General features: G+C 37.6%; 1 protein-coding gene across 1 annotated transcript in view; it reads left to right on the top strand.

The window, feature by feature from the left end:
• Window positions 1–19,914, top strand: part of DNAH9 (dynein axonemal heavy chain 9) — a 531,344-nt gene that overhangs the window by 281,927 nt on the left and 229,503 nt on the right. The window contains exons 37-40 of the mRNA XM_069076799.1: window positions 3,085–3,258; window positions 3,553–3,760; window positions 8,914–9,079; window positions 11,470–11,572. Of these exons, the coding sequence (XP_068932900.1) occupies window positions 3,085–3,258; window positions 3,553–3,760; window positions 8,914–9,079; window positions 11,470–11,572 (651 nt within the window). The remainder of the gene's footprint in view (window positions 1–3,084; window positions 3,259–3,552; window positions 3,761–8,913; window positions 9,080–11,469; window positions 11,573–19,914) is intronic.

Raw genomic sequence — 19,914 nt, forward strand, 5'->3', positions numbered from 1 at the left:
ACTGCATGAGATATCAAGAAACAATAAGACAAAGTCAAAAGAATGACTCAAATAGAAGAAAATCTTGTAAAATAACTGACATGGAAAATAAATCAATGAGAAATATTTTAAGAATTACTAGACTACCAGAAAGCCATGATTAAAAAAAAGAGCCTAGACATCATATTTTGAGAAATTCTCAAGGAAAACTGCCTTAAATATTAGATCCAGAGGGTAAAATAGAAATTGAAAGAATCCACCAATTAATTACGTCCTAAAGAGATCCCAAAATGAAAACTACCAAGAATATGATAGCCAAATTTCAAAACTCCAAAGTCAAGGAGAAAATATTGCAAGCAGCTAGAAAAAAAGAGATGAGGGGGTGAGAAATATGGATGCAATGGGAGGAGGAAGGGAGTAATAGAATGAGGAAATTTTTCTCACATAAAAGATGTACACAAGGAAGAGTTTTTTCAGTGAAGGGAAAATGCCCTTCATTATCCAACAGGGCGTTGGATAATGCTTGAACCTCACTCTCATCAGAATTGGTTCACAGAAGGAAGAGTATATATGTGTGTGTGCATGTATATTACATATATATACACATATGTACATATATATAATACTCAAGTTATATATAGAAATCTATCTTACCCAACAGAGAAATGTTAAAAGGGAGGAGAAATAACTAAGTAAAATAATAAATAAATAAATGGGAGGGCAGATTAAGTGAGGCAAAACAAAATAGACTTTTGAGGAGGGCAAGGGGGGAAAGAGTGAGAGAGAGAAGAAACAGAAGAAATGGGATGGAGGGAAATACACAATTCATAATAACTGTGAATGTGAATGGGATGACCTCAACTATAAAATGGAAGCAGATAGCAGAAGGGATTGGAAACCATAATCCAACAATATGTTGTTTACAATAGATACACTTGAAACAAAGACACATACAGAGTTAAAATAAAGAGCAGGAAAAGAATCTAATATGCTTTAGCTGAAGTAAAAAAAAAAGTCAGGGATAGCAAGCATGATCTCAAAAACAAAAGCAAAAATAGATCTAATTAAAAGAAATAATCAGGGAAACCACATTGTATCGTAGACAATGGAGTAACATAAAAAAATTTTATAGCAAATTTCTCTGATGAAGTCCTCATTTCTCAAATATATAGAGAGCTGAGTCAAATTATAAAAATAAGCCACTCTCCAAATGATAAATGATCAAAAGATATGAACAGGCACTTTTCAGTGGAAGAAATTAAAAATATCTGTAGTCATATGAAAAAGTGCTCTAGATCACTATTGGTTAGAGAAATGCAAATTAAAACAACTTTGAAGTACCACCTCACACATGTCAGAAATGACAAATGCTGAGGGAATAAGGGAAAAAGTGAAGTCATCCAACCATTCTGTTTGTTTTGTTTTTTTGGAGGGGGGTAAGCAAGGCAGTTGGGGTTAAGTGACTTGCCCAAGGTCACTGAGCTAGTAAGTGTTAAGTGTCCAAGGCCAGATTTGAACTTAGGTCCTCCTGAATCCAGGGCCGGTACTCTATTCACTGTACCACCTAGCTGCTCTGTCATCCAAGCATTCTGGAAAACAATTTGAAACTATGTCCAATGTATTACAAAACTATGTATGTATACCCTTTGACTCAGCAGTACCACTACTAGGTCTATATCCTAAAAAGATAAAAGGAAAAGGATCTATATGAACAAAAAAAATGCTTATATCAACTCTTTTTGTGGCAAAGAATTGGAACTTGAGGGAACACTCATCATTTGGGAGGTAGAGGAGTCAGTTAGTGTTTAGAGCACCGACTCAGGAGTCCAAAAGACCTGAGTTCAAATTCGGCTTCAGTGAGTACCTTGGGTAAGCATTTAACATATTTGCCTTAAGCCACTAGACAAGGAAATATCAAACTACTCCAGTATCTTTGCCAAGAAAGCCCATGCACAGTATCATCTACAGGGTCATAAAGTGTCAGACACAACTGAACAACAATGTTAAGTAGTTTGGGAATAGCTGAACAAGTTGTAGTATGTTATTGTAATGGAGTAGTATTGTGCTATAAGAAATTATGAGGGGGGCGGGGTGGCTAGGTGGCACAGTGAATAGAGTACCAGCCCTGGAGTCAGGAGGACCTGAGTTCAAAACTGGCCTCAGACACTTAACTCTTAACTAGCCATGTGACATTGGGCACAACCCCAATTGCCCTCCAAAAAGAAAAAAGAAAGAAATTATGAGGGAGATGGTTTCAGGAAAACATGGCAAGAACTATATGAACAAATGCAAAATAAAGTGAGAAGAAATGGAATATAATTACACAGTAATTATACACAGTAGCAGCAATGTTGTAAAGATTATCAACTATGAAAGACTTGGGCTGTTCTGATCAATACGGTGATCCAAGACCGTTCCATAGGACTCATAAAGAAAACATGCTATCCACCTCCAGAGGAAAATACTGATGAATTTTGAGTGCAAATTGAAATACAATTTTCTCACTTTCTTTTTTACTTTATTTTTGCAACTTAGCTAATATGAAATTGTCTTACATGATTTTACACGTAGAATTGATATTATATCACTTGCCTTCTCAGTAAGTGGGGGAGGGGTGAAAGGAAAAGAGAAGTTAGAATTCAAAATTTTAAAAAGAAAAAAATTATAAAAATAAAAAAATGAAATTTTGGAAAGTTTTTAGTCAATTAAAATCTTCAACTCAGGAAATGACATTAACACTCATTCTAGAAATAAGACTAGCTTCAAAGTTTTGGGTTTTTTTTTTCTCATGACCAACACTTTGCAATGGAGAGATGTGTGATTTAATGTGCATCATCCTTCCTAGAGGGGCTTGGTCCATTTTTTTTTTGTCGGGGGCCAGGGAGGACAATCAGGGTTAAGTGACTTGCCCAGGGTCACACAGCTAGTAAATGTCTGAGCCCGGGTGGCTTGGTCCATTTTAATTGGCTTAGTGACATCCTTCAGTCAATGGGGCTTTATTATTTCCTATCCTGATTCCTGATTGTTTGTATGATGTTAGCTCAGTCTATTATCATCTTTCTTAGGTTCTATTATAGCTTGTCCATGATACATTTGTCTTTACAGCTTGTGGATTACAGAGCAGAGTTCAGTAAATGGTGGATAACTGAATTCAAGACTATCAAGTTTCCTTCCCAGGGAACCATATTTGACTTTTACATAGATCCAGAAACAAAGAAATTTGAGTCCTGGTCCAAACTCATCCCCAAATTTGAATTCGACCCAGACCTACCTTTGCAGGTGAGTGTGAATAAGTAGACATTATTAATATAATTACCCCAAGGATATTGTAGGTGCTCTAGCCTTAGCTATCATTAATACGTTAATAATTTTGATACTCTAGGAACTGGGGATTTCTTCATCACATCTTCACAGAGCCCTGTTCCTGTGACTCGAAAAGTCAAGAGAGAAAGTGACTTTTCTCCTAGCCAATGAGAGTCCCCACCACCCATGCATTTTAAGGGTATATTTTAGAAGAGTGATAGAGTGAAGAATTCACAGGGACCTCTGGTTTTCTTCTTTCTTATGTTTCAGGCCTGCCTGGTACACACTGTCGAGACCATTCGAGTGTGCTATTTCATGGAGAAGCTCCTGGAACACCAGCGGCCTATCATGCTGGTGGGGAATGCAGGCACTGGGAAATCTGTGCTGGTAGGAGCAAAATTGTCCTCCTTGAATGCAGATGAATACATGGTGAAGAATGTCCCATTCAATTATTACACCACATCTGCAATGCTACAGGGTAATGAATAAGTAAGAGAAGTAAAAAGTGCCGACTTTTCCATTTAATTAAAATATATCATGCTGCATTAACCACATAGGCAGAACATATATTTAATGTCATTGTTATTCTCCAGGGCTGTTCTTTCCTTTCTTATCTCTTTTCTATCAACTCTACCTTCCTTCTGTGACCCTCAGTGTCATTTCTTCCTACCACCCTTACTTGTTCTCTTTCTTCATCTCCTGCCAAAGCCTAAAAGATAAAAACTAAGGAGATTATGTCAAAAATAAGTAAGTAAAAGGAATAAGAGATAATTCACACCATTCTTCAGTGATAAATACAAATACATATGAGCATTTAGCCAAGTCATAGATTAGCCTCTTCATGATGGTAAAAACAAAGCTGAAATTTAATTGATAACCTTCACCACCCAAAAATGATCTCTCCTCTCTGTAGATGAAACTCTTGTATGGCATTGATCACACCATCCTTATCCAATTTTGTATCCGCAGCACTTAGCACAATATCTGGCACATACTAAGAGATTAATAAATGCTCATTGACCAACTGAATGAAGTAATGAACGATGTGGAAGGAACTATACTCATGTAGCCAATTACACATTAATGCTAACTAACTTTAACTAGATTCTCTCTAATATTTTCTTAGTTTCTTCTTGATTCCCTATAGAAGCTCTTCTTACTCTCTCTGGTTTCTCAATAACTCAGTTCTATCCCCTTGCCTCTTCCTTTTACTCCAACTTAAAAGATCAATATTTTTTATTTAAGTTGACCAGTTCTTCCATTTCTGCCATCTCAGAGGTAAAGTTTCCCTCAATCTTTCTAAACCTAAATCCTCCAAATGTTCTTTTGATTCATTTCCCCTCTATTTCTTCTATTAATTGCTCCCCCATTTCTCTCCAGGTCTTCAGTTTCTCCTTTTCACTATCCCCTAGCTTCTTCTCTGCCTAGACACTGGATAACAAAGACATTTCTTCAAGGATTATTATCAATAAACCTTTAACCAGTGATTTAAAACTTGTACATTGCTTTATACACACTCCTCCTGAAGACCTTCCCCAAACTCCTCCTCTAGATCACCCCTAGATTCCTCCCACAACCTTTTGTATATAAGACCCCATCTGGTCTTCATGTTTGTGAGAGTGCCATAGAAGGACCTAGCACGGACTTACTCTGTGTCTAACGCAAGTGAACTTTTAATAAATTTTACTTTTCTTTGGCTGAGAAGACTGGAGTCCAATTCATTTGGCAGGACCTGTCGTGTTGGTATTTTGGGGTCTTCAGAGAAACTAAATTTTTTCCAATGTTGTAAAAGACAACCCAAAGGTGAACTTTTGGGAGCTACAGGCATAGGGCCTGGAAGTCCCTTCTTCCATAAAGGAAGGTTTGAGAGTAAGCCTCAAAAAACAAACAAACAAACAAACAAAACAACACAAAAAAGTACCTGAAGTTTTCCAGTTCCCTAGCACTGAGAAAATTGAAAGAATATAACTTAGACTTCCATATGGGGCGTCTTGTCCCTATCTTCCATGCACATGTCCATGTTCTCCAAAATAACCAAATAGGACCAAAAACCTGAGGTCAGGCTGAGCATAAAACAGCCTCCTAGCTGTCAGACCTAATGGGACCTGAGAAGTCAGGTCCCCCCCCCCCAAAAAAAAAAACCACAAAACAAAAAACAAACAAAAAAATTGTACTTCCAAGGTACTAGGGAAAGAGAGAGGCTTATGTACCTTCCAGTCCCAGCTGAAGAAGACCTTGAGATTAGCAGTTTTTCCCCATAAGGGAACCATAAAAATGAAGAGGGTTACCCACTAGGAGTGTTAGGGTTGCTCTGGAGACCCCAAAATACCAACACACCGGGTCCTGCCAAATGAATTAGACACAAGTCTTCTCAGCCAAAGAAAAATAAAATTTATTAAAAGTTCACTTGCATTAGACACAGAATAAATCTGTGCTAGGTCCTTCTTAGGTGCTCTCACAAATACGAAGACCAGATGGGGTCTTATATACAGAAGGTTGTGGGAGGAATCTAGGGGTGGTCTAGAGGAAGAGTTTGGGGAGGGTTTTCAGGAGGAGTTAATGAGGTCAATGAGTGATTAAGGTTGGGAAGTAGCTGGAGACTACAGACAATGGTGGACTAGGCCAGTTCAAGGGTGGATTGATATTTTGATAGGTGGGAAGTCTAGTAACAGAGGCTTGGGCTTAGCCACAATGTAAGGCTTATTGCCTCATGCAAATGCCTCATAAAATGGGATGATTTATTCAAGAGTCCAAGGGAAGTTCCCAGAGCCTGTACCTCAAGGACTCAAGGAGAGCTAGAGGGGGCTCCCAGAGCCCATACCTCATCACAAAGGTTGATTTGAATACCACTGCCTTGAGAAAGAAACTTTAATAGAAGAATTGCATTCACACCTATTTTCTCATCAAAAGCCAGTACATTTCAGTTTGACAGATCATAAATTAGATCTGTTAGAAGTAGGGTTGGCAAAAAGTGTTGGATGATTAATTGGTTGCTATTTTATTGTAATTAAATGCTAATTAAATTCATATTTGAAACACTTAATTTAACTCAGTACCAGAATATTAAAATATTTGGCTTCTTGGAAAAGTTTATCTTTCCAACCTGTCACCTTCAAATATATGTCTGTTGACAGTCTCTTGTGTACAGGCTTTTGGTTTTATAAGAGAAGAAATCAAATGAATTCTAGCACTTCCAAAGGTAGTAGACAAATTTTTAATTCTTTTATTATATAAATCTTTAATTATTTTACTGAGAAAAACACGTACTCTCTTACAAAAAATTTTTGCCCAGGTTACATTACCTTGTGGGGTTGATTCTCTCTGATTCTCTAATTTAAAAACTAGAGTGTTTCTATATTTACTCTTCAGAGTAGCGAAGTATTACTTTGTTTGGGGACTAAGAAAATCAGGGGAAATAAAGGGGAGGAGGCAAGAGAGGCAATGATGTGTGATTTTTTAATACAATTTCTGATAAAAATCTAGAGACTCACAAAGGAGTTTGTTTGCCCTTCTTTCATGTCCAAAACTCTAAGAAGATTATTTCTCTGACAGTGTTTACAATATAACCAGCACTTATCCTGGGGTACCAGAAGAATCTTTGAGATCTTCATTTTACGTGCAGTCCAAGAAACTAAAGTCACTTTCATAAAAAGCACGATGGCCTTTTATTCTTTATGTTTACTTAATAGAAATCAAGATCCAACTTAGAGATTTCCCTGAGGATAGAACTGTGTCAGTCAAACAAGCATTTGTTAAACATTTGCTATGTACAAGGCACTGGTGCTAAGAACTGGGGATACAAAGACAGGAATTCATACTCTAATGGGAAGACACAAAAGAGACAACATGGAAATAGCTAAGAACACACACATATACATCATATATACATACACATACACATACATATACATACACACAGAGATATATGTATCATATGAGGAGGCTTAAATACATTTTAGAAGCATCCCAATTCAGGGTGGCTGTGTCACTCAAATTTATGATCTCCATTAATGTTTAATCATGGTATGAGAAAGGAATTTTCTTAATTGAATAAGTGGTAAATACAATAAAATAAGAAAGTTAACAAAGTGTCCATTGAAATTATGACCGAAGATATCTGTGTTTGCTTTACCATTAACATGCCATAACATAGTATATGTCCAAAAAATATTAAGATAAGAAAAAGCCCCTGGGGTGGCTAGGTGGCACAGTGAGTAGAGTGCTGGCCCCAGAGTCAGGAGGACCTGAGTTCAGATCCGACCTCAGCCACTTAACACACACACACAAAAAAAATCCTAGCCATGTGACCTTGGGCAAGTTACTTAACCCCAACTGCCTTCCAAAAAGCAAAAAAAAAAAAAAAAAAGTCCCATTACTCAAGGTAGTACCTTGGGTTAAGGGTCTCATCCTTAATGGCCATAAAGTCAGCCGCATCTGGCCTTGTTGACATAGGAAGAGGTATTTTCTGAGTTTGCTCAGGAAACAAAGAAGTTGTTAGATCCAGGCTCTTCTTCTGGTTGATTAGTTCAGTCTCTGGCACTTATTTGAGGTTATTAAATTGAAATTAAATTATTATCAATATCTATATATACACACACATACGTTTATATATAGGTATATACACACACATATCTGTATGTATATTAGATGAGGGAACCAAAAAAGAGCTCCTTCAGAAGGTAGCACTGGAGCTGAACCATTAAATAACTCAAGGGAACCAAGAGGTAGAGTTGAGAGAGAGAGAGAAAGTATTCCTATATATAAATGGCTTTTTACAGGAATTTAGCCATAAAGGGGAAAAGAGAAATAGGACAATAGCTAGAGGAGATGGATGGATCAAGTGAGGGTGTTTAAGAATGGAGGAATCATGGCCATGTTTGTAGGCAGCAAGGAAGGAGCCAAGAGATAGAGATTAAAGTGACAGTAGAAATGATAGTGGAGAAGACAGGAAGGGATGGGAACAAAGATTCATGTAGAGGGGTTGCCCTTGGCAAAGAGAGGAGAGAGAGAGGGAGAATGTTCAGAGAATACGAGATTATGTAGAAGGAAGAAGAACTCAGCAAATGATATAATTTTTTTTAGTAAAGATAACAAATTTGTAATAAACCTAATCAGCCCAGTTTGACATTTTTTTCTACTTCCATTAAGTAGTACATGAATAGTAGCAAAGGAGGTATATGGTGGAAGTAATACAAGTTTGGCAAAACAAGAGGACAAGGGATTTGAGAGCAGTGGATAGATTACAGTTGAAAAGATAATAGAATTTTAGAATTTGAAGGTTCCTTAGAAGTTAATTAGGTCAGTTTTGCATGACTATACGTATTTGTAATGGGTTTTATTTTTCTTACCTTCTCAGTGACTAGAAGAGGAGGGAGGGAGAGACTTCAGAACTGAAAATATAATAAATTTGAATTTAAAAAAAAAAAAAGAAACTAGGTCCAGTCCCTTTGTTTTACATTACTGAAGCCCAGAAAGATTAAGCAGCATTGTCATAAGTGTCCACTTTCTTCTGTTTTCCTAAGTGTCCATCAGATTTGGTGCCAAGAAGTGGAATTTGTGTTGTCCCAGTTGACTCATAGATGATATCTGAGGTCTTAGTTGTCTCTTTTCACTGTCTGGGTGTCTTAATAGCTGTCCTAGAGAAACCTCTGGACAAGAAGGCCGGCAGAAATTATGGCCCACCTGGAACTAAGAAACTTATCTATTTCATTGATGACATGAACATGCCTGAGGTAGATGCATATGGAACAGTGCAACCCCATACACTCATCAGACAGCATATGGATTATGGACACTGGTAAGTACTGAGATGCTGAAACGCATTAAATGAGGTTAAGGGGAGAGTTGGGATGTGAAGTGTAAAAAGTACAAGTGTGTTATGATAGCTTGTACCTGAGTTTATAAACTTCATCTCACTTGTTGGTAATTAGAAATCCCTTAAACTTGGCCTCTGACACTTAACACAAAAACTAGCTGTGTGACCTTGGGCAAGTCACTTAACCCCAACTGCCCTCCAAAAAAAAAAAAAAAGAAATCCCTTAAACAGCTTGATTACATTTCTTTTTTAATTTCCTATTCCTGAAAACATGTTTCTACATGAGACTCAGAAACTGACATAAAAATTAAACCTTTGTTAGTGTAAAAGATAAGGAAATATCTTTAGAGGTTATATTCAAATTACAATAGCATGATTCTTAATGAGTAAAAAGTCTGACCTTATCAGAAAGAGAAGACAGATCATTTCTGTAGAGACTTAAATTTTGAAGTTTGACAGTTGTGGCCAACCATGGGGAAGTGATATTTCTTCCTGTCCTGTCTTCTTATTGTCAGAATCAGGCTACTGAGAAAGATAATTTCTCTTCCATTTATGTAGTTATTATGTTTTTATTGCATGCATGATTTACAGACCATAAGTTCTATAGGACTTTAGAAAGGCATAAAAAAGATATCAGCTGTGATAAATAGTTGGACTTGGGCATGCTGAAAGTTTGCAGCTCACTGAGTCAAGCCATCACTGTGATCCTTGAAGAACACAGGCATCAATACTGAAGACAGCAGCAGCTGGACCCTAACAAATACAAATCAATACTAAACCCTCCAGAACTGCAGAGAACCTGACCCTAACCCAAAGTTCCTTGGGAAGTAAGGCTCTAAGAAATAATAAACAAACCAAGAATAAACAAAACAAAAATGATTCCCATAGTAAAAAACTGTTATGGTTCTAAAGATGTCCAAGACATAAAACCAAAATAAGAAAATAACTAGATAACACCTATAAGTAAAGCCTCAAAGGAAAACACAGCTTTCCCACCACTCTGATACAATCACTACAAAAGTGGAAGTAAGCCACACATAAATGAGACCTATTTAAAATTTTCCCTTGTTTTGTGGGTTACCATGACAAAAAGAAGGAGGAAAAAAAGAATAATCACTAGGTAATGCGCTTCTCCATACTTAGCAAACTTGATCCCTGGAAAACAAACTTCATCTGTTATCAGAGCCAGTATTAGTTTCTTACCAGGACCAGAATGTCAGAACCTACCAAAGCTTATTACCATAATGACTGGCATTACCTTCAAGAACCCAGGGTCACCAAGGCCACTTCCATGCCACAGTGAGATAGAGGAGCATGACTTTGTGGAGGAACGCCTCATAAAACAATAAAATTCTCTGCCTCATAAGGCAATACATTCCACTTTTGCATAACTATTAGTAAGGGTTTTTTTTTCCTTATGACAAAGCTAAACCCATTTTTCCCCCCATTTCACCCAGTGCTCTTCGTTCTAATCTCTGATGCCAAGTTTGCCAAATCTAATCCACTTTCCATCTGATATTCTTTCAGCTACTTGAAGTCAGATATAATATCTTTTCTAAGCCATCTCTTCTACAGATAAAATACCTCTAGTTCCTTCAGCTTATCCTTGTGTGGCATGACCATCCTTCTTACAAATGTCCCTGTGGACTCTCTCCAACCTATCAGTATCTTTCTTATATGTGGTGCCCAGAACATTACACAATACTCCAGATGTGATAGAGTTGAGAACAGCAAGACTCCTACCTTCCTTATATCAGAATTTGCTTTTCTTAATGTTGCCTAAGGTTAGATTTTTCTTTTTTGGCTGCCATTTTTTACTGTTGATTCATGTTGAGCTTGCAGTTCACTATAACTCCCAAAATGTTTTGGACAAAATGCTAACCAGAAACATGTCCTCTTATTTATATTTGTGGAGTTGATTTTTTCTTAACTCAAGTGTAAGACATTATATTACATTTCATCTTATCAGATTCTGCCCAGTGTTCTAGTCTAAGATAATTTTTAACCTTGACTGTATACTCCCATAGATTAGCTTTGTATCATCTAAAAATTTGGCATGCATCCTTTCTTCAAGTTGGATGTTAAACATTTTTAAATATTAAATATTAAACATTTTTAGCAATATTAAAATAATTTAAACAATGTTAAACATTTACTCTATCACATCAATGAATCCACCTAACTATGCTATTGTTTAGACTAGATTTCTCCATTATTCCACAAAAATTGAAAGAGAAACTATCAAATTTGCTAAAATTTAGGTAAACACTACCTATCCTTTCCACATCCTTGAAGAGACAATGAATGAAATTCATCTGAGTATTCACACCTCCTTTATACTTTCTATTGACAGTCATGATTTCATGTTACAGGTATGACCGAAATAAACTGTTTCTTAAAGAAGTCATGAATGTGCAATATGTGGCCTGTATGAACCCCACAACTGGAAGCTTCACCATCAACCCTCGGCTACAGGTAGCAATCTGGGGTTACAAATACAAAATGAAATAAACTCTTCCTTAAAGGAGTTTATGATCTACTAGAGAAGGGAGAGGGATGTGAATACAGGTTCTTGGGTAAATAAAGATCTATGAAAAATAATAAATATATAATAATACAAATAATATCAATATTTAAATTTATAAATATGATAAATAAAAAATAAAAGTTATAGGGCTGGGAGTACTAATTATAGAATCAGGAAAAACTTCTTTGAGGAGTTAGCATTTGAACTGAGACTTGAAAGAGTTAGATGCTCCAAAAGACAGAGATTGGCAAGGAGAACATTCCATAAACAGGAGATACCTATGTAAAGGTATAGAGATGGGAGATGGAATGCTGTGTATGGGGCTTATTTGACTGAAACAAAATATATGTAAAAGGGAGTAATGTGTAATCAGTCTGAAAAATAAGCTGGAGTCAAGTTATAAAGGGTTTTAAATGCCCAAGAAATTAATATATATTTTTCCCTAACTGTAGTGGGGAACCACAGCAGCTTTTTGAGCAAGGTAGTAATATGGTCAAACCTATGCTTTAGACATATTAATTTGGCAGCTGTGTAGAGTATGTATAGAAGAAAGAAAAGACTATATACGAGGAAATTGTGTGGGTTGAAAAACCCCATTAGAAATTTAATCGAGAACACAGAGCTTTCTCAGGATAAAAACAGGAAATATTGATTCTCTTCCCCTGCAGCAAGAGGGTGGTCTTCTCCATGATGGATCACGGAGAGGAGGTGTTCAATATGGGGCAGAGTTTTTAAATTCTAATACAGCAGGGTCCTTTTTCTCCCATTGTCCCTCACTTCCACTGGTTGGGGGTGAGTTCGGGCTGTCCCTGGTTCCCATTGGCCAGGAGGCGGGGCCCACAGAGGCAGGAAAGAAGACAAAGAACTGCAACTAAGTGGGGATTGAAAGACTCCTAAAAGGGCTTGCTGCTGATTGACAGCAGCAATGAAGGGGGAAGGAAAGCCGACACTCAAACCTGACACCAAATTCCAAGACTCATTCTGAGAAGTTTTCATATTCCACACAGTTTCCTCTTCTTTTCACCCTCTGAAAACTTCTTACACCACTGCTGATAAATCCCTTCTATAGTATTATCTTCCCAAAACAGGGTCTCCAAGGAGGAAGCAGTTCTAGTAAAGGCTAGGTCCAGACTCTTGGGAAAGCTGTCTGCATCTGTGTTGTCTTGTTCATATCTCTTGGCTCAGAGGAGGAGTAATCTTCAGATACCTAGAGTCCATAGACACAAGCTGGCACAGACAGACCTGACAGAGGCTCCCAAAAACATATGATTTGATGCCAAAGGTATATAGAAAGCTTCGGTTTCCCAGCCATGCAAGGCTAGGTTCAAACAGTATAACAAATAGTTCAGTTTTCTTAGCCAACACAGGGCTAGGCTCTAACAATACAATAAAATTTTATCACAATTTTACAAAATTGCATAATTACATTAAGTCAGATACAGATTAAACTTCTTAGGTGGCTCACAATATATACTAGTTTTGAGAAAGGAGATTACACGTCACCAGGATAACCAAGAAAACTTACACATAAACCATACAAGTTGACAGAATCATTGTTACCCATGTCAATTAGCATCCAATTCCTTTGGATCCAAATCCAGTGACCTGTTCCCAATATTCATTTAAACAACACTTTTGAATCCCAGATGCCTCATGTAATTATACAATTCAAAAAGGGAATTCTGCTTCCCTGGTTCAGATCTAGAGGTTACCAGATAATTCTGACTTAATATAAATTAGTACAATCACTTAAAATTGGTTCTACATTTTGAAACTTCAGAGAATTTTCACTTTATTCTTTTTTTTTAATGTCCATCTTTACCTAAATCCTGTACCTGGTATAGGAATCTTTTAAAATGTAAGGATCTATCCAAAAAAATAAATGATTTCATCTGCCCATTTAAAATTACCAGATGGATGCTTTAACAAAGAAACATTAATTTCACTCTTACCACTATCTTATACAGTCCTTGTGCAAAAATCCAAACCTTTAATCTTATTCCCAAACATGCTTAAAGCTTAAATTTTCATAATAGACAATTTTTGGAAGCCAGTCTTATACACCTGTATATAGTTCTTAGAGGAATCATCAAAGTCTGATCCGTTGCTCTCCTCAAACTTTACTATTCTATTCAATTAGACATTTATCACATTACATCTTTGCCTTATTACCTGGTCTAATTATTTACTCCTTTGAAGGATGTTATCTCTGTATTTATTTATTCATTTATTTGGCCCTGAATATAACTTCTTGATGAATTTGCTATAAAAGAAAAAGAGATACAATGTCATAAATCTTACCAGAAGGAAAACTTTCTTAGCTCTGTTTGATTCCAGGCATGAGTCATCTCTGATAGGCAATCAGGTAGCCACTTGGTGCTGAAAGCAGGGCTTAGGCATACTTAAGTGGAAATTTTTCCTTTTCAGAAAGGAAAAGGCACAGTTGGGGAATAGAGTCGAAGATCTCACCTGGGCAGTGTCCAAGGCTGTCTTCAAAACCTTTCCTAGGTACAGACATCCACCTTCAGCAGTTCTCAGCCTGCAGCCCCTACCATTCCATTATTGGCCTTTATGACTATTCCTGTAATCAAAGCTTAAAACAATAGTAAATTTGCAGTCCCCAAAAGTCTTAAATAGCAAATAAATATAAACTAGTATCCTTCAGACAGGGCCATCTAAAATTTGATTGAGCTACTAATTGTAAAATCAAGTTACGTATCTTCCTGCCTTCTGAAAATACTTCCTCAAACTCTTGAACCATCTAAAACTGATACAAAGGTATACAAAGCAATGATCTAGAGACAGTAGGGACTTGGTTAAACCCCCATTCATCCCCTTCTTATCAGGCTTCCACATTTCTTTTTTTTTAAGCAATTGGGGTTAAGTAACTTGCTCAAGGTTACACAGCCAGTTATTTCTGGGTGTAGTGCTAAGTATCTGAGCCCAGATTCGATCCCCCAGGTCATCCCAACACTGGGGCTGGTGCTCTTACTCGGTGTGCTACCTGGCCGCCCCAGCCTTCCACATTTCTAATCAGACCTTTATTATCTTTCCAAATTTCTCAAACTCATTATCCAAATTATTAAACTTTCCTTTACATTTTTAACCATAAAACAAGAAAGCTCATAAGTTATTATTCTTTTACTAACATAACTCTGTATTGGGATCCTAGTTTAAATAAAGCAAAAGGGTTAATAGCTAAACTCCATAGACTGAGGGACTTAGTCCTTGTTTATTCTTCCCTAATTATACTCAGTCTGGAAGAGTGAGATACTTCAGAAATTTAAATCTTCACTTATATGTTCAAATACAAATGTTAATTTAAACTTCAAAAGCTATTAATTTGGAAGTTTTAAATGATATCTTTCTTTTCCTTTAAGCAAAAATAAACCCTTAAAGTTGGAATTCATTAAACTTAGTGTACAATGTTCTTAAATAACATAAATTCCTAATGTATTAGACAGAATTCCTAGATCACAAAATTACAATCTTAGAGATATGGCAACAATATAGCAACGAATTTCAAATGACTTATAAATTAATTGATCTTATCACTCCTGGCATCCAAAAGCCACTTCAAAGTTAGAGAGATAATGATGTTGTATCCAACACATGCCAGTTATTACATTAAAACACTTTACAATCATTTTACCATTTTAATCACATAAATGATAGAATTGAAACTTCCTTTTAAACAAAGACAAAGTTGGAAGCTTATGATTTCCCAAACTACAGTACTCCAAAATATTACAACACATGGTCAGTGTCCCCATGCACCATTTTTTTCTGCTCCTCTGACAATATAATTCTTCCAGTAATAATTACAAGTCACAGTAATTTATATCACCATCATAATTGATATCCATCTTAAATTTAAATTCAATAACCACCTAAAAGCAAAGATGAACCTTTGAACACTGGAATTACAGAATCCTTAAATAGAGTCCCTTCTTTCTTCTTTTGTCTTTGAACTTACTAGAAATTATTGCATTCCAAAATTTCATATAATGAATGTGATAATCCCTAAACCTATCTTCTCTCAGGATTCTAATCTGTAAAATAGAAATCCTTATAATGCAACTTTTGTACAGAGTTAACAAACTTCTAAATAACATTGAAGTTGCTTTTAACAACGCAGCTCATAATTTTTCCAAATCATATAACTTAAAAATATACAATGCCCTAAACATTATGTAGTGAATGTTAGTAGTGCTACTACATTTATGCCCAAATATAATAGTTCCACTTTTTGTCATATCCCTTCAAAAACCAATTTATATACAACAAGATTCCATTTGAAAATTGCTTTCTCCTGTAACAATGATTATTTTTATGTTCCCTTTACGAACCAGGAATTCTGGTCTGGTATCAGGGGAGTTAATGCTGAAGCCTTTCCTGAGAACCCAGATCCTTGACTCCCCATCCCCATCCCCTTTCCAGTCTTCCTTAATCTTCTTCATTTCTTTAATCAGTGGAACTTCCTGAAGAGGGAGCCATTTCGGCAATCCTCCTGTGTTAGAACAAATTGTCTTCCTGCCTGTAGCCAAATGGGTAAGCAGGAAAAAGATTCCCACTACTCCACTCCAACCCACTTCTCTAACTTCAAAGAAACTTGGGGCAGAGGAACTGAACTTCTATCTTGCCCTCTCCTCAGCACTTCCTGAGGAACAACCTTTGTTCTGCTAATTATACCACCCAGACCAGGGAGTTCTTCTTCCTTACTATTTTCAACATAAACGCGAAACATTTCAAACATACAAAGACAGACCAGACATAGAACATTACAAAGTGCACTCAAATGGTCTAATTCAGACCAGTAAAAAAAAAAAAAAAACTCAGGATCCTTTCCCCCCCCAAAAAAAATCCTTTCGTCTTTTCACTCCCCACAGCTTACACTTCCCACCCTCAAGTCCCTCCTGGCCCTTATGTTTACATTCCCAATACTGTGAAGTGCGATGGAGAAATGCTCCCTTCCAACTGCCTCTTTCTCTTCCAGATTTTCACTTTTGCTCCCACCTTTCCCATTAGAAACCAACACTAAGGGGTGGCCAGGTGGCTCAGCGAGTAAGAGCACCGGCCCCAGTGTTGAGAAGACCTGGAGATCGAATCCCTGGCTCAGACACTTAGCACCCACCCAGAAACACCTGGCCGTGTAACCTTGAGCAAATTACTTAACCCCAATTGCTTCAAAAAAAAAAAAAGAAAGAAACCAACACTAAATATGTCTCAGATACTTTAAATTAGAGGTATTTTTCTTCCTTACCTCTCTCCTTATCAATGGCTTTTTCAGTGGAATCTACTCAGATACTCTGAAAGATCCTCAGTCTCAGACCCTTCACTCTCTCTCCATGATAGTGACTATGTATTGCCTAATCTGATCTGGCATGAGAGGAGTTAACAGGAAAAAAATCTTCAGGTCCATTTAAAATCCAGCACTGTGTTGGGTGGCTAAGTGGCGAAGTGAGTAAACTGCCAGCCCCGGAGTCAGAAGGACCCGAGTTTGGTTCCAGCCTCAGACACTTAACACCTACACACACACACACACACACACACACACACACACACACAAATTAGCCATGTAACCTTGGGCAAGTTACTTAACCCCAGTTGCCCTCCAAAAGGCAAAATAAAATAAAATAAAATCCAGCACTGTGACACCCTCTTCACTAAGGGGGCAGGGAAAAACTCCTAAATGATCAATCTTGAAACCTCCAGAATCTGGATTTATTAAAACTCAACTAGTGGAAGTGTCCTTAAGTAACACAATTAAGTTTTCAAAGTATTACAACTAACTTAATTTCCAGTTAATACAGGATTTCCAGATATTAAACTGTCCTAGTCTAAATTAGCCTTCATAGCAATTTGTCCCAACATCCTTCTCCTTTTATCCTTTGATATAAAATTATTACTTTTTGGAACTGTACATGAATATCAACATCAGCCTTCAAATTAACATACATTAATACATAGCATGAAAATCACACCTTTAAATTTTTAAGGTTTCCCATTTACTTAACAAGAATCTCCTTAGTGTCAAGTAATATAATAAATTCTGACCTATCTTAAACTTCAATTAAAAGTAACACATTTCACTTAAAATACTACCATAATTGATTTAGTTACCCTCTGGTTACATTCCGATATGCAAAAACTTTTCACTTTGGATGAGACAGGAAATAGTTAAATGCTGGTCAGCCTCAGCCTGTCTTTGATCTGAGGGGAAAGATTCCCTATCTTTTTCTCTTTCTCTCTCCCTCATCCACCTGATGGAGGAAGGAGGGGGAGAGAAAGAGAAAGCTGCATTCCAGTCTTGTGCTAGCCATCTTAGATTGCTCCTTTTCCATGGTTCACTAGATCTTGTCCTCCAAGGACTCACCCAATCTCACCAAATTCTTTTTAGAGAAGCAGAAGCCAGGGGCTCACCAGATCTTGCCCAGAGAAACTTCTCAAGATTCACTGGATCTTGCTTACCTGGGCCAGGTTACCCAGGGGCTCACCAGTTCTTGCTCAGAGAAACCTCTCAGAGCTCACCATATCTTTCTCACCTGGGCTGTGCACACAGCTTATGTGACCATAAATCAGCTTCCTCTGTTGACTGTCTTCTCTATCCAGAATTCCCTAGTTTCCTGTTTTTATCTGAAGAATATCTTCCTTCAGGACTTTGCCCCCTCAGAGCAGAGGACCCCCCACCAAGTCTGGATACCACCAGAAAAATCTCCGTTAGGCACCTGCCTCAAGACCAATGTGGGGAGAAAGCTGCTCACAAGTGGGAGAATCCTGGATGAGTCCCCAAATCTGTGTGGGTTGAAAAACTCCCTTAAAAATTTAATCAAGAACACAGAAATTTCTCAGAACAAAAACAGGAAATTTTTATTCTCTTCCCCTGGGGCAAGAAGGCAGTCTTCTCCATGATGGGTCAGGGAGATGAGGTGTTCAATATGGGACGAACAGAGTTTTGTTTTGTTTTTTTAAAGCAATTGGGGTTAAGTAACTTGCTCAAGGTTACATGGCCAGGTTTTTCTGGGTGGGTGCTAAGTGTCTGAGCCTGGATTCGATCCCAGGTCAGGATGACTCTGGGGTCGGTGCTCTTACTCTCTGTGCTACCTGGCCACCCCCGAACAGAGTTTTTAAACCCTAATACAGCAGGGTCATATTTCCTCCATTGTCCCTCACTTCCACTGGTTGGGGGTGAGTTCCGGCTGTCCCTGGTTCCCATTGGCCAGGAGGCGGGGCCCACAGAGGCAGGAAAGAAGACAAAGAACTGAAACTAAGTGGGAATTGAAAGACTCCTAAAAGGATTTGCTGCTGCATGACAGCATCAATGAAGGGGGAAGGGAAGCCAACACTCAAACATGACACCAAATTCCAAGACCCATTCTGAGATGTTTTCACATTCCACACAGAACCAATTAGGAGGCTACAGCAATGGTGAGAAGGGCCAGAAGGAAGGTAGTTATGATAAAAATAGAGAATACAGTGGGAAGTATGAGATGTTTAGGAGGTAGAATCATTTGAGTTTGGGCAATTGATGGGGTATGGAGGATGGATGAGAAAGAAAACTCTCAGGTGACTCCTTGTTGTTTGTCCTTTGTTCTAGAAGAGGACCATGACATCAGGAAGGTGATGTCATGACTTGCAAGTGTATTGGTTAAAACTTAAAAGTGAGGGAGGGCTGTGCCAAGTCATCAGCCTCACTTTCTCCTCTGGAGCCATCTGGATCCAGTGGCAAGATGGATCAAAACAACTGGATGTGTCCCAGTTGCAGTGGGAGACCTTGGATTTTTTAAACTAAGGTCTTTCCCAGGTTTCTCAGTTTGGCTGAGGCAATGTCCATTCAGTGATTAAAACTAGGTAAGATAAGAGGCAAGAAATGGCCTATTTTGCCTAGTCAAAAAAAAAATCAGTCTGGGAGAGGAAGACCCTCAGGATTTCTGGTCAAAACAGAAACAATTGCTATTTACATTCACTCCGAGCCATCAGAACTCAATTACTAAGGTAGGCTTGGGATGAGACCTATAATTGGGCAATCAGTGAGAATTAGTGATTTAGGCTTAAGATATGGTCCTTAAAAAAGAATTCTAGCCTGTAAATCTCAGATATCTTGCAGTGTTTCAGTGATCAAACTTTATATTACTTTAGGCAGAGCACCCACTTTAGGTAAAGTTTGATTCCCTGTGTGGACAGAGAGAAGGAGCAGAGTGAAGGGAGAGGAGAGAGGAAAAAGGGAGAAAGGAAGAAAGGAGGGAAGGAAGGAAGGAAGGAAGGAAGGAAGGAAGGAAGGAAGGAAGGA

Source organism: Petaurus breviceps, unplaced genomic scaffold, assembly GCF_028583685.1.
Source record: "Petaurus breviceps papuanus isolate PSGF00001 unplaced genomic scaffold, PetGlider_PUasm1.0 90925, whole genome shotgun sequence".
In the NCBI taxonomy this organism is placed as follows: domain Eukaryota; kingdom Metazoa; phylum Chordata; class Mammalia; order Diprotodontia; family Petauridae; genus Petaurus; species Petaurus breviceps.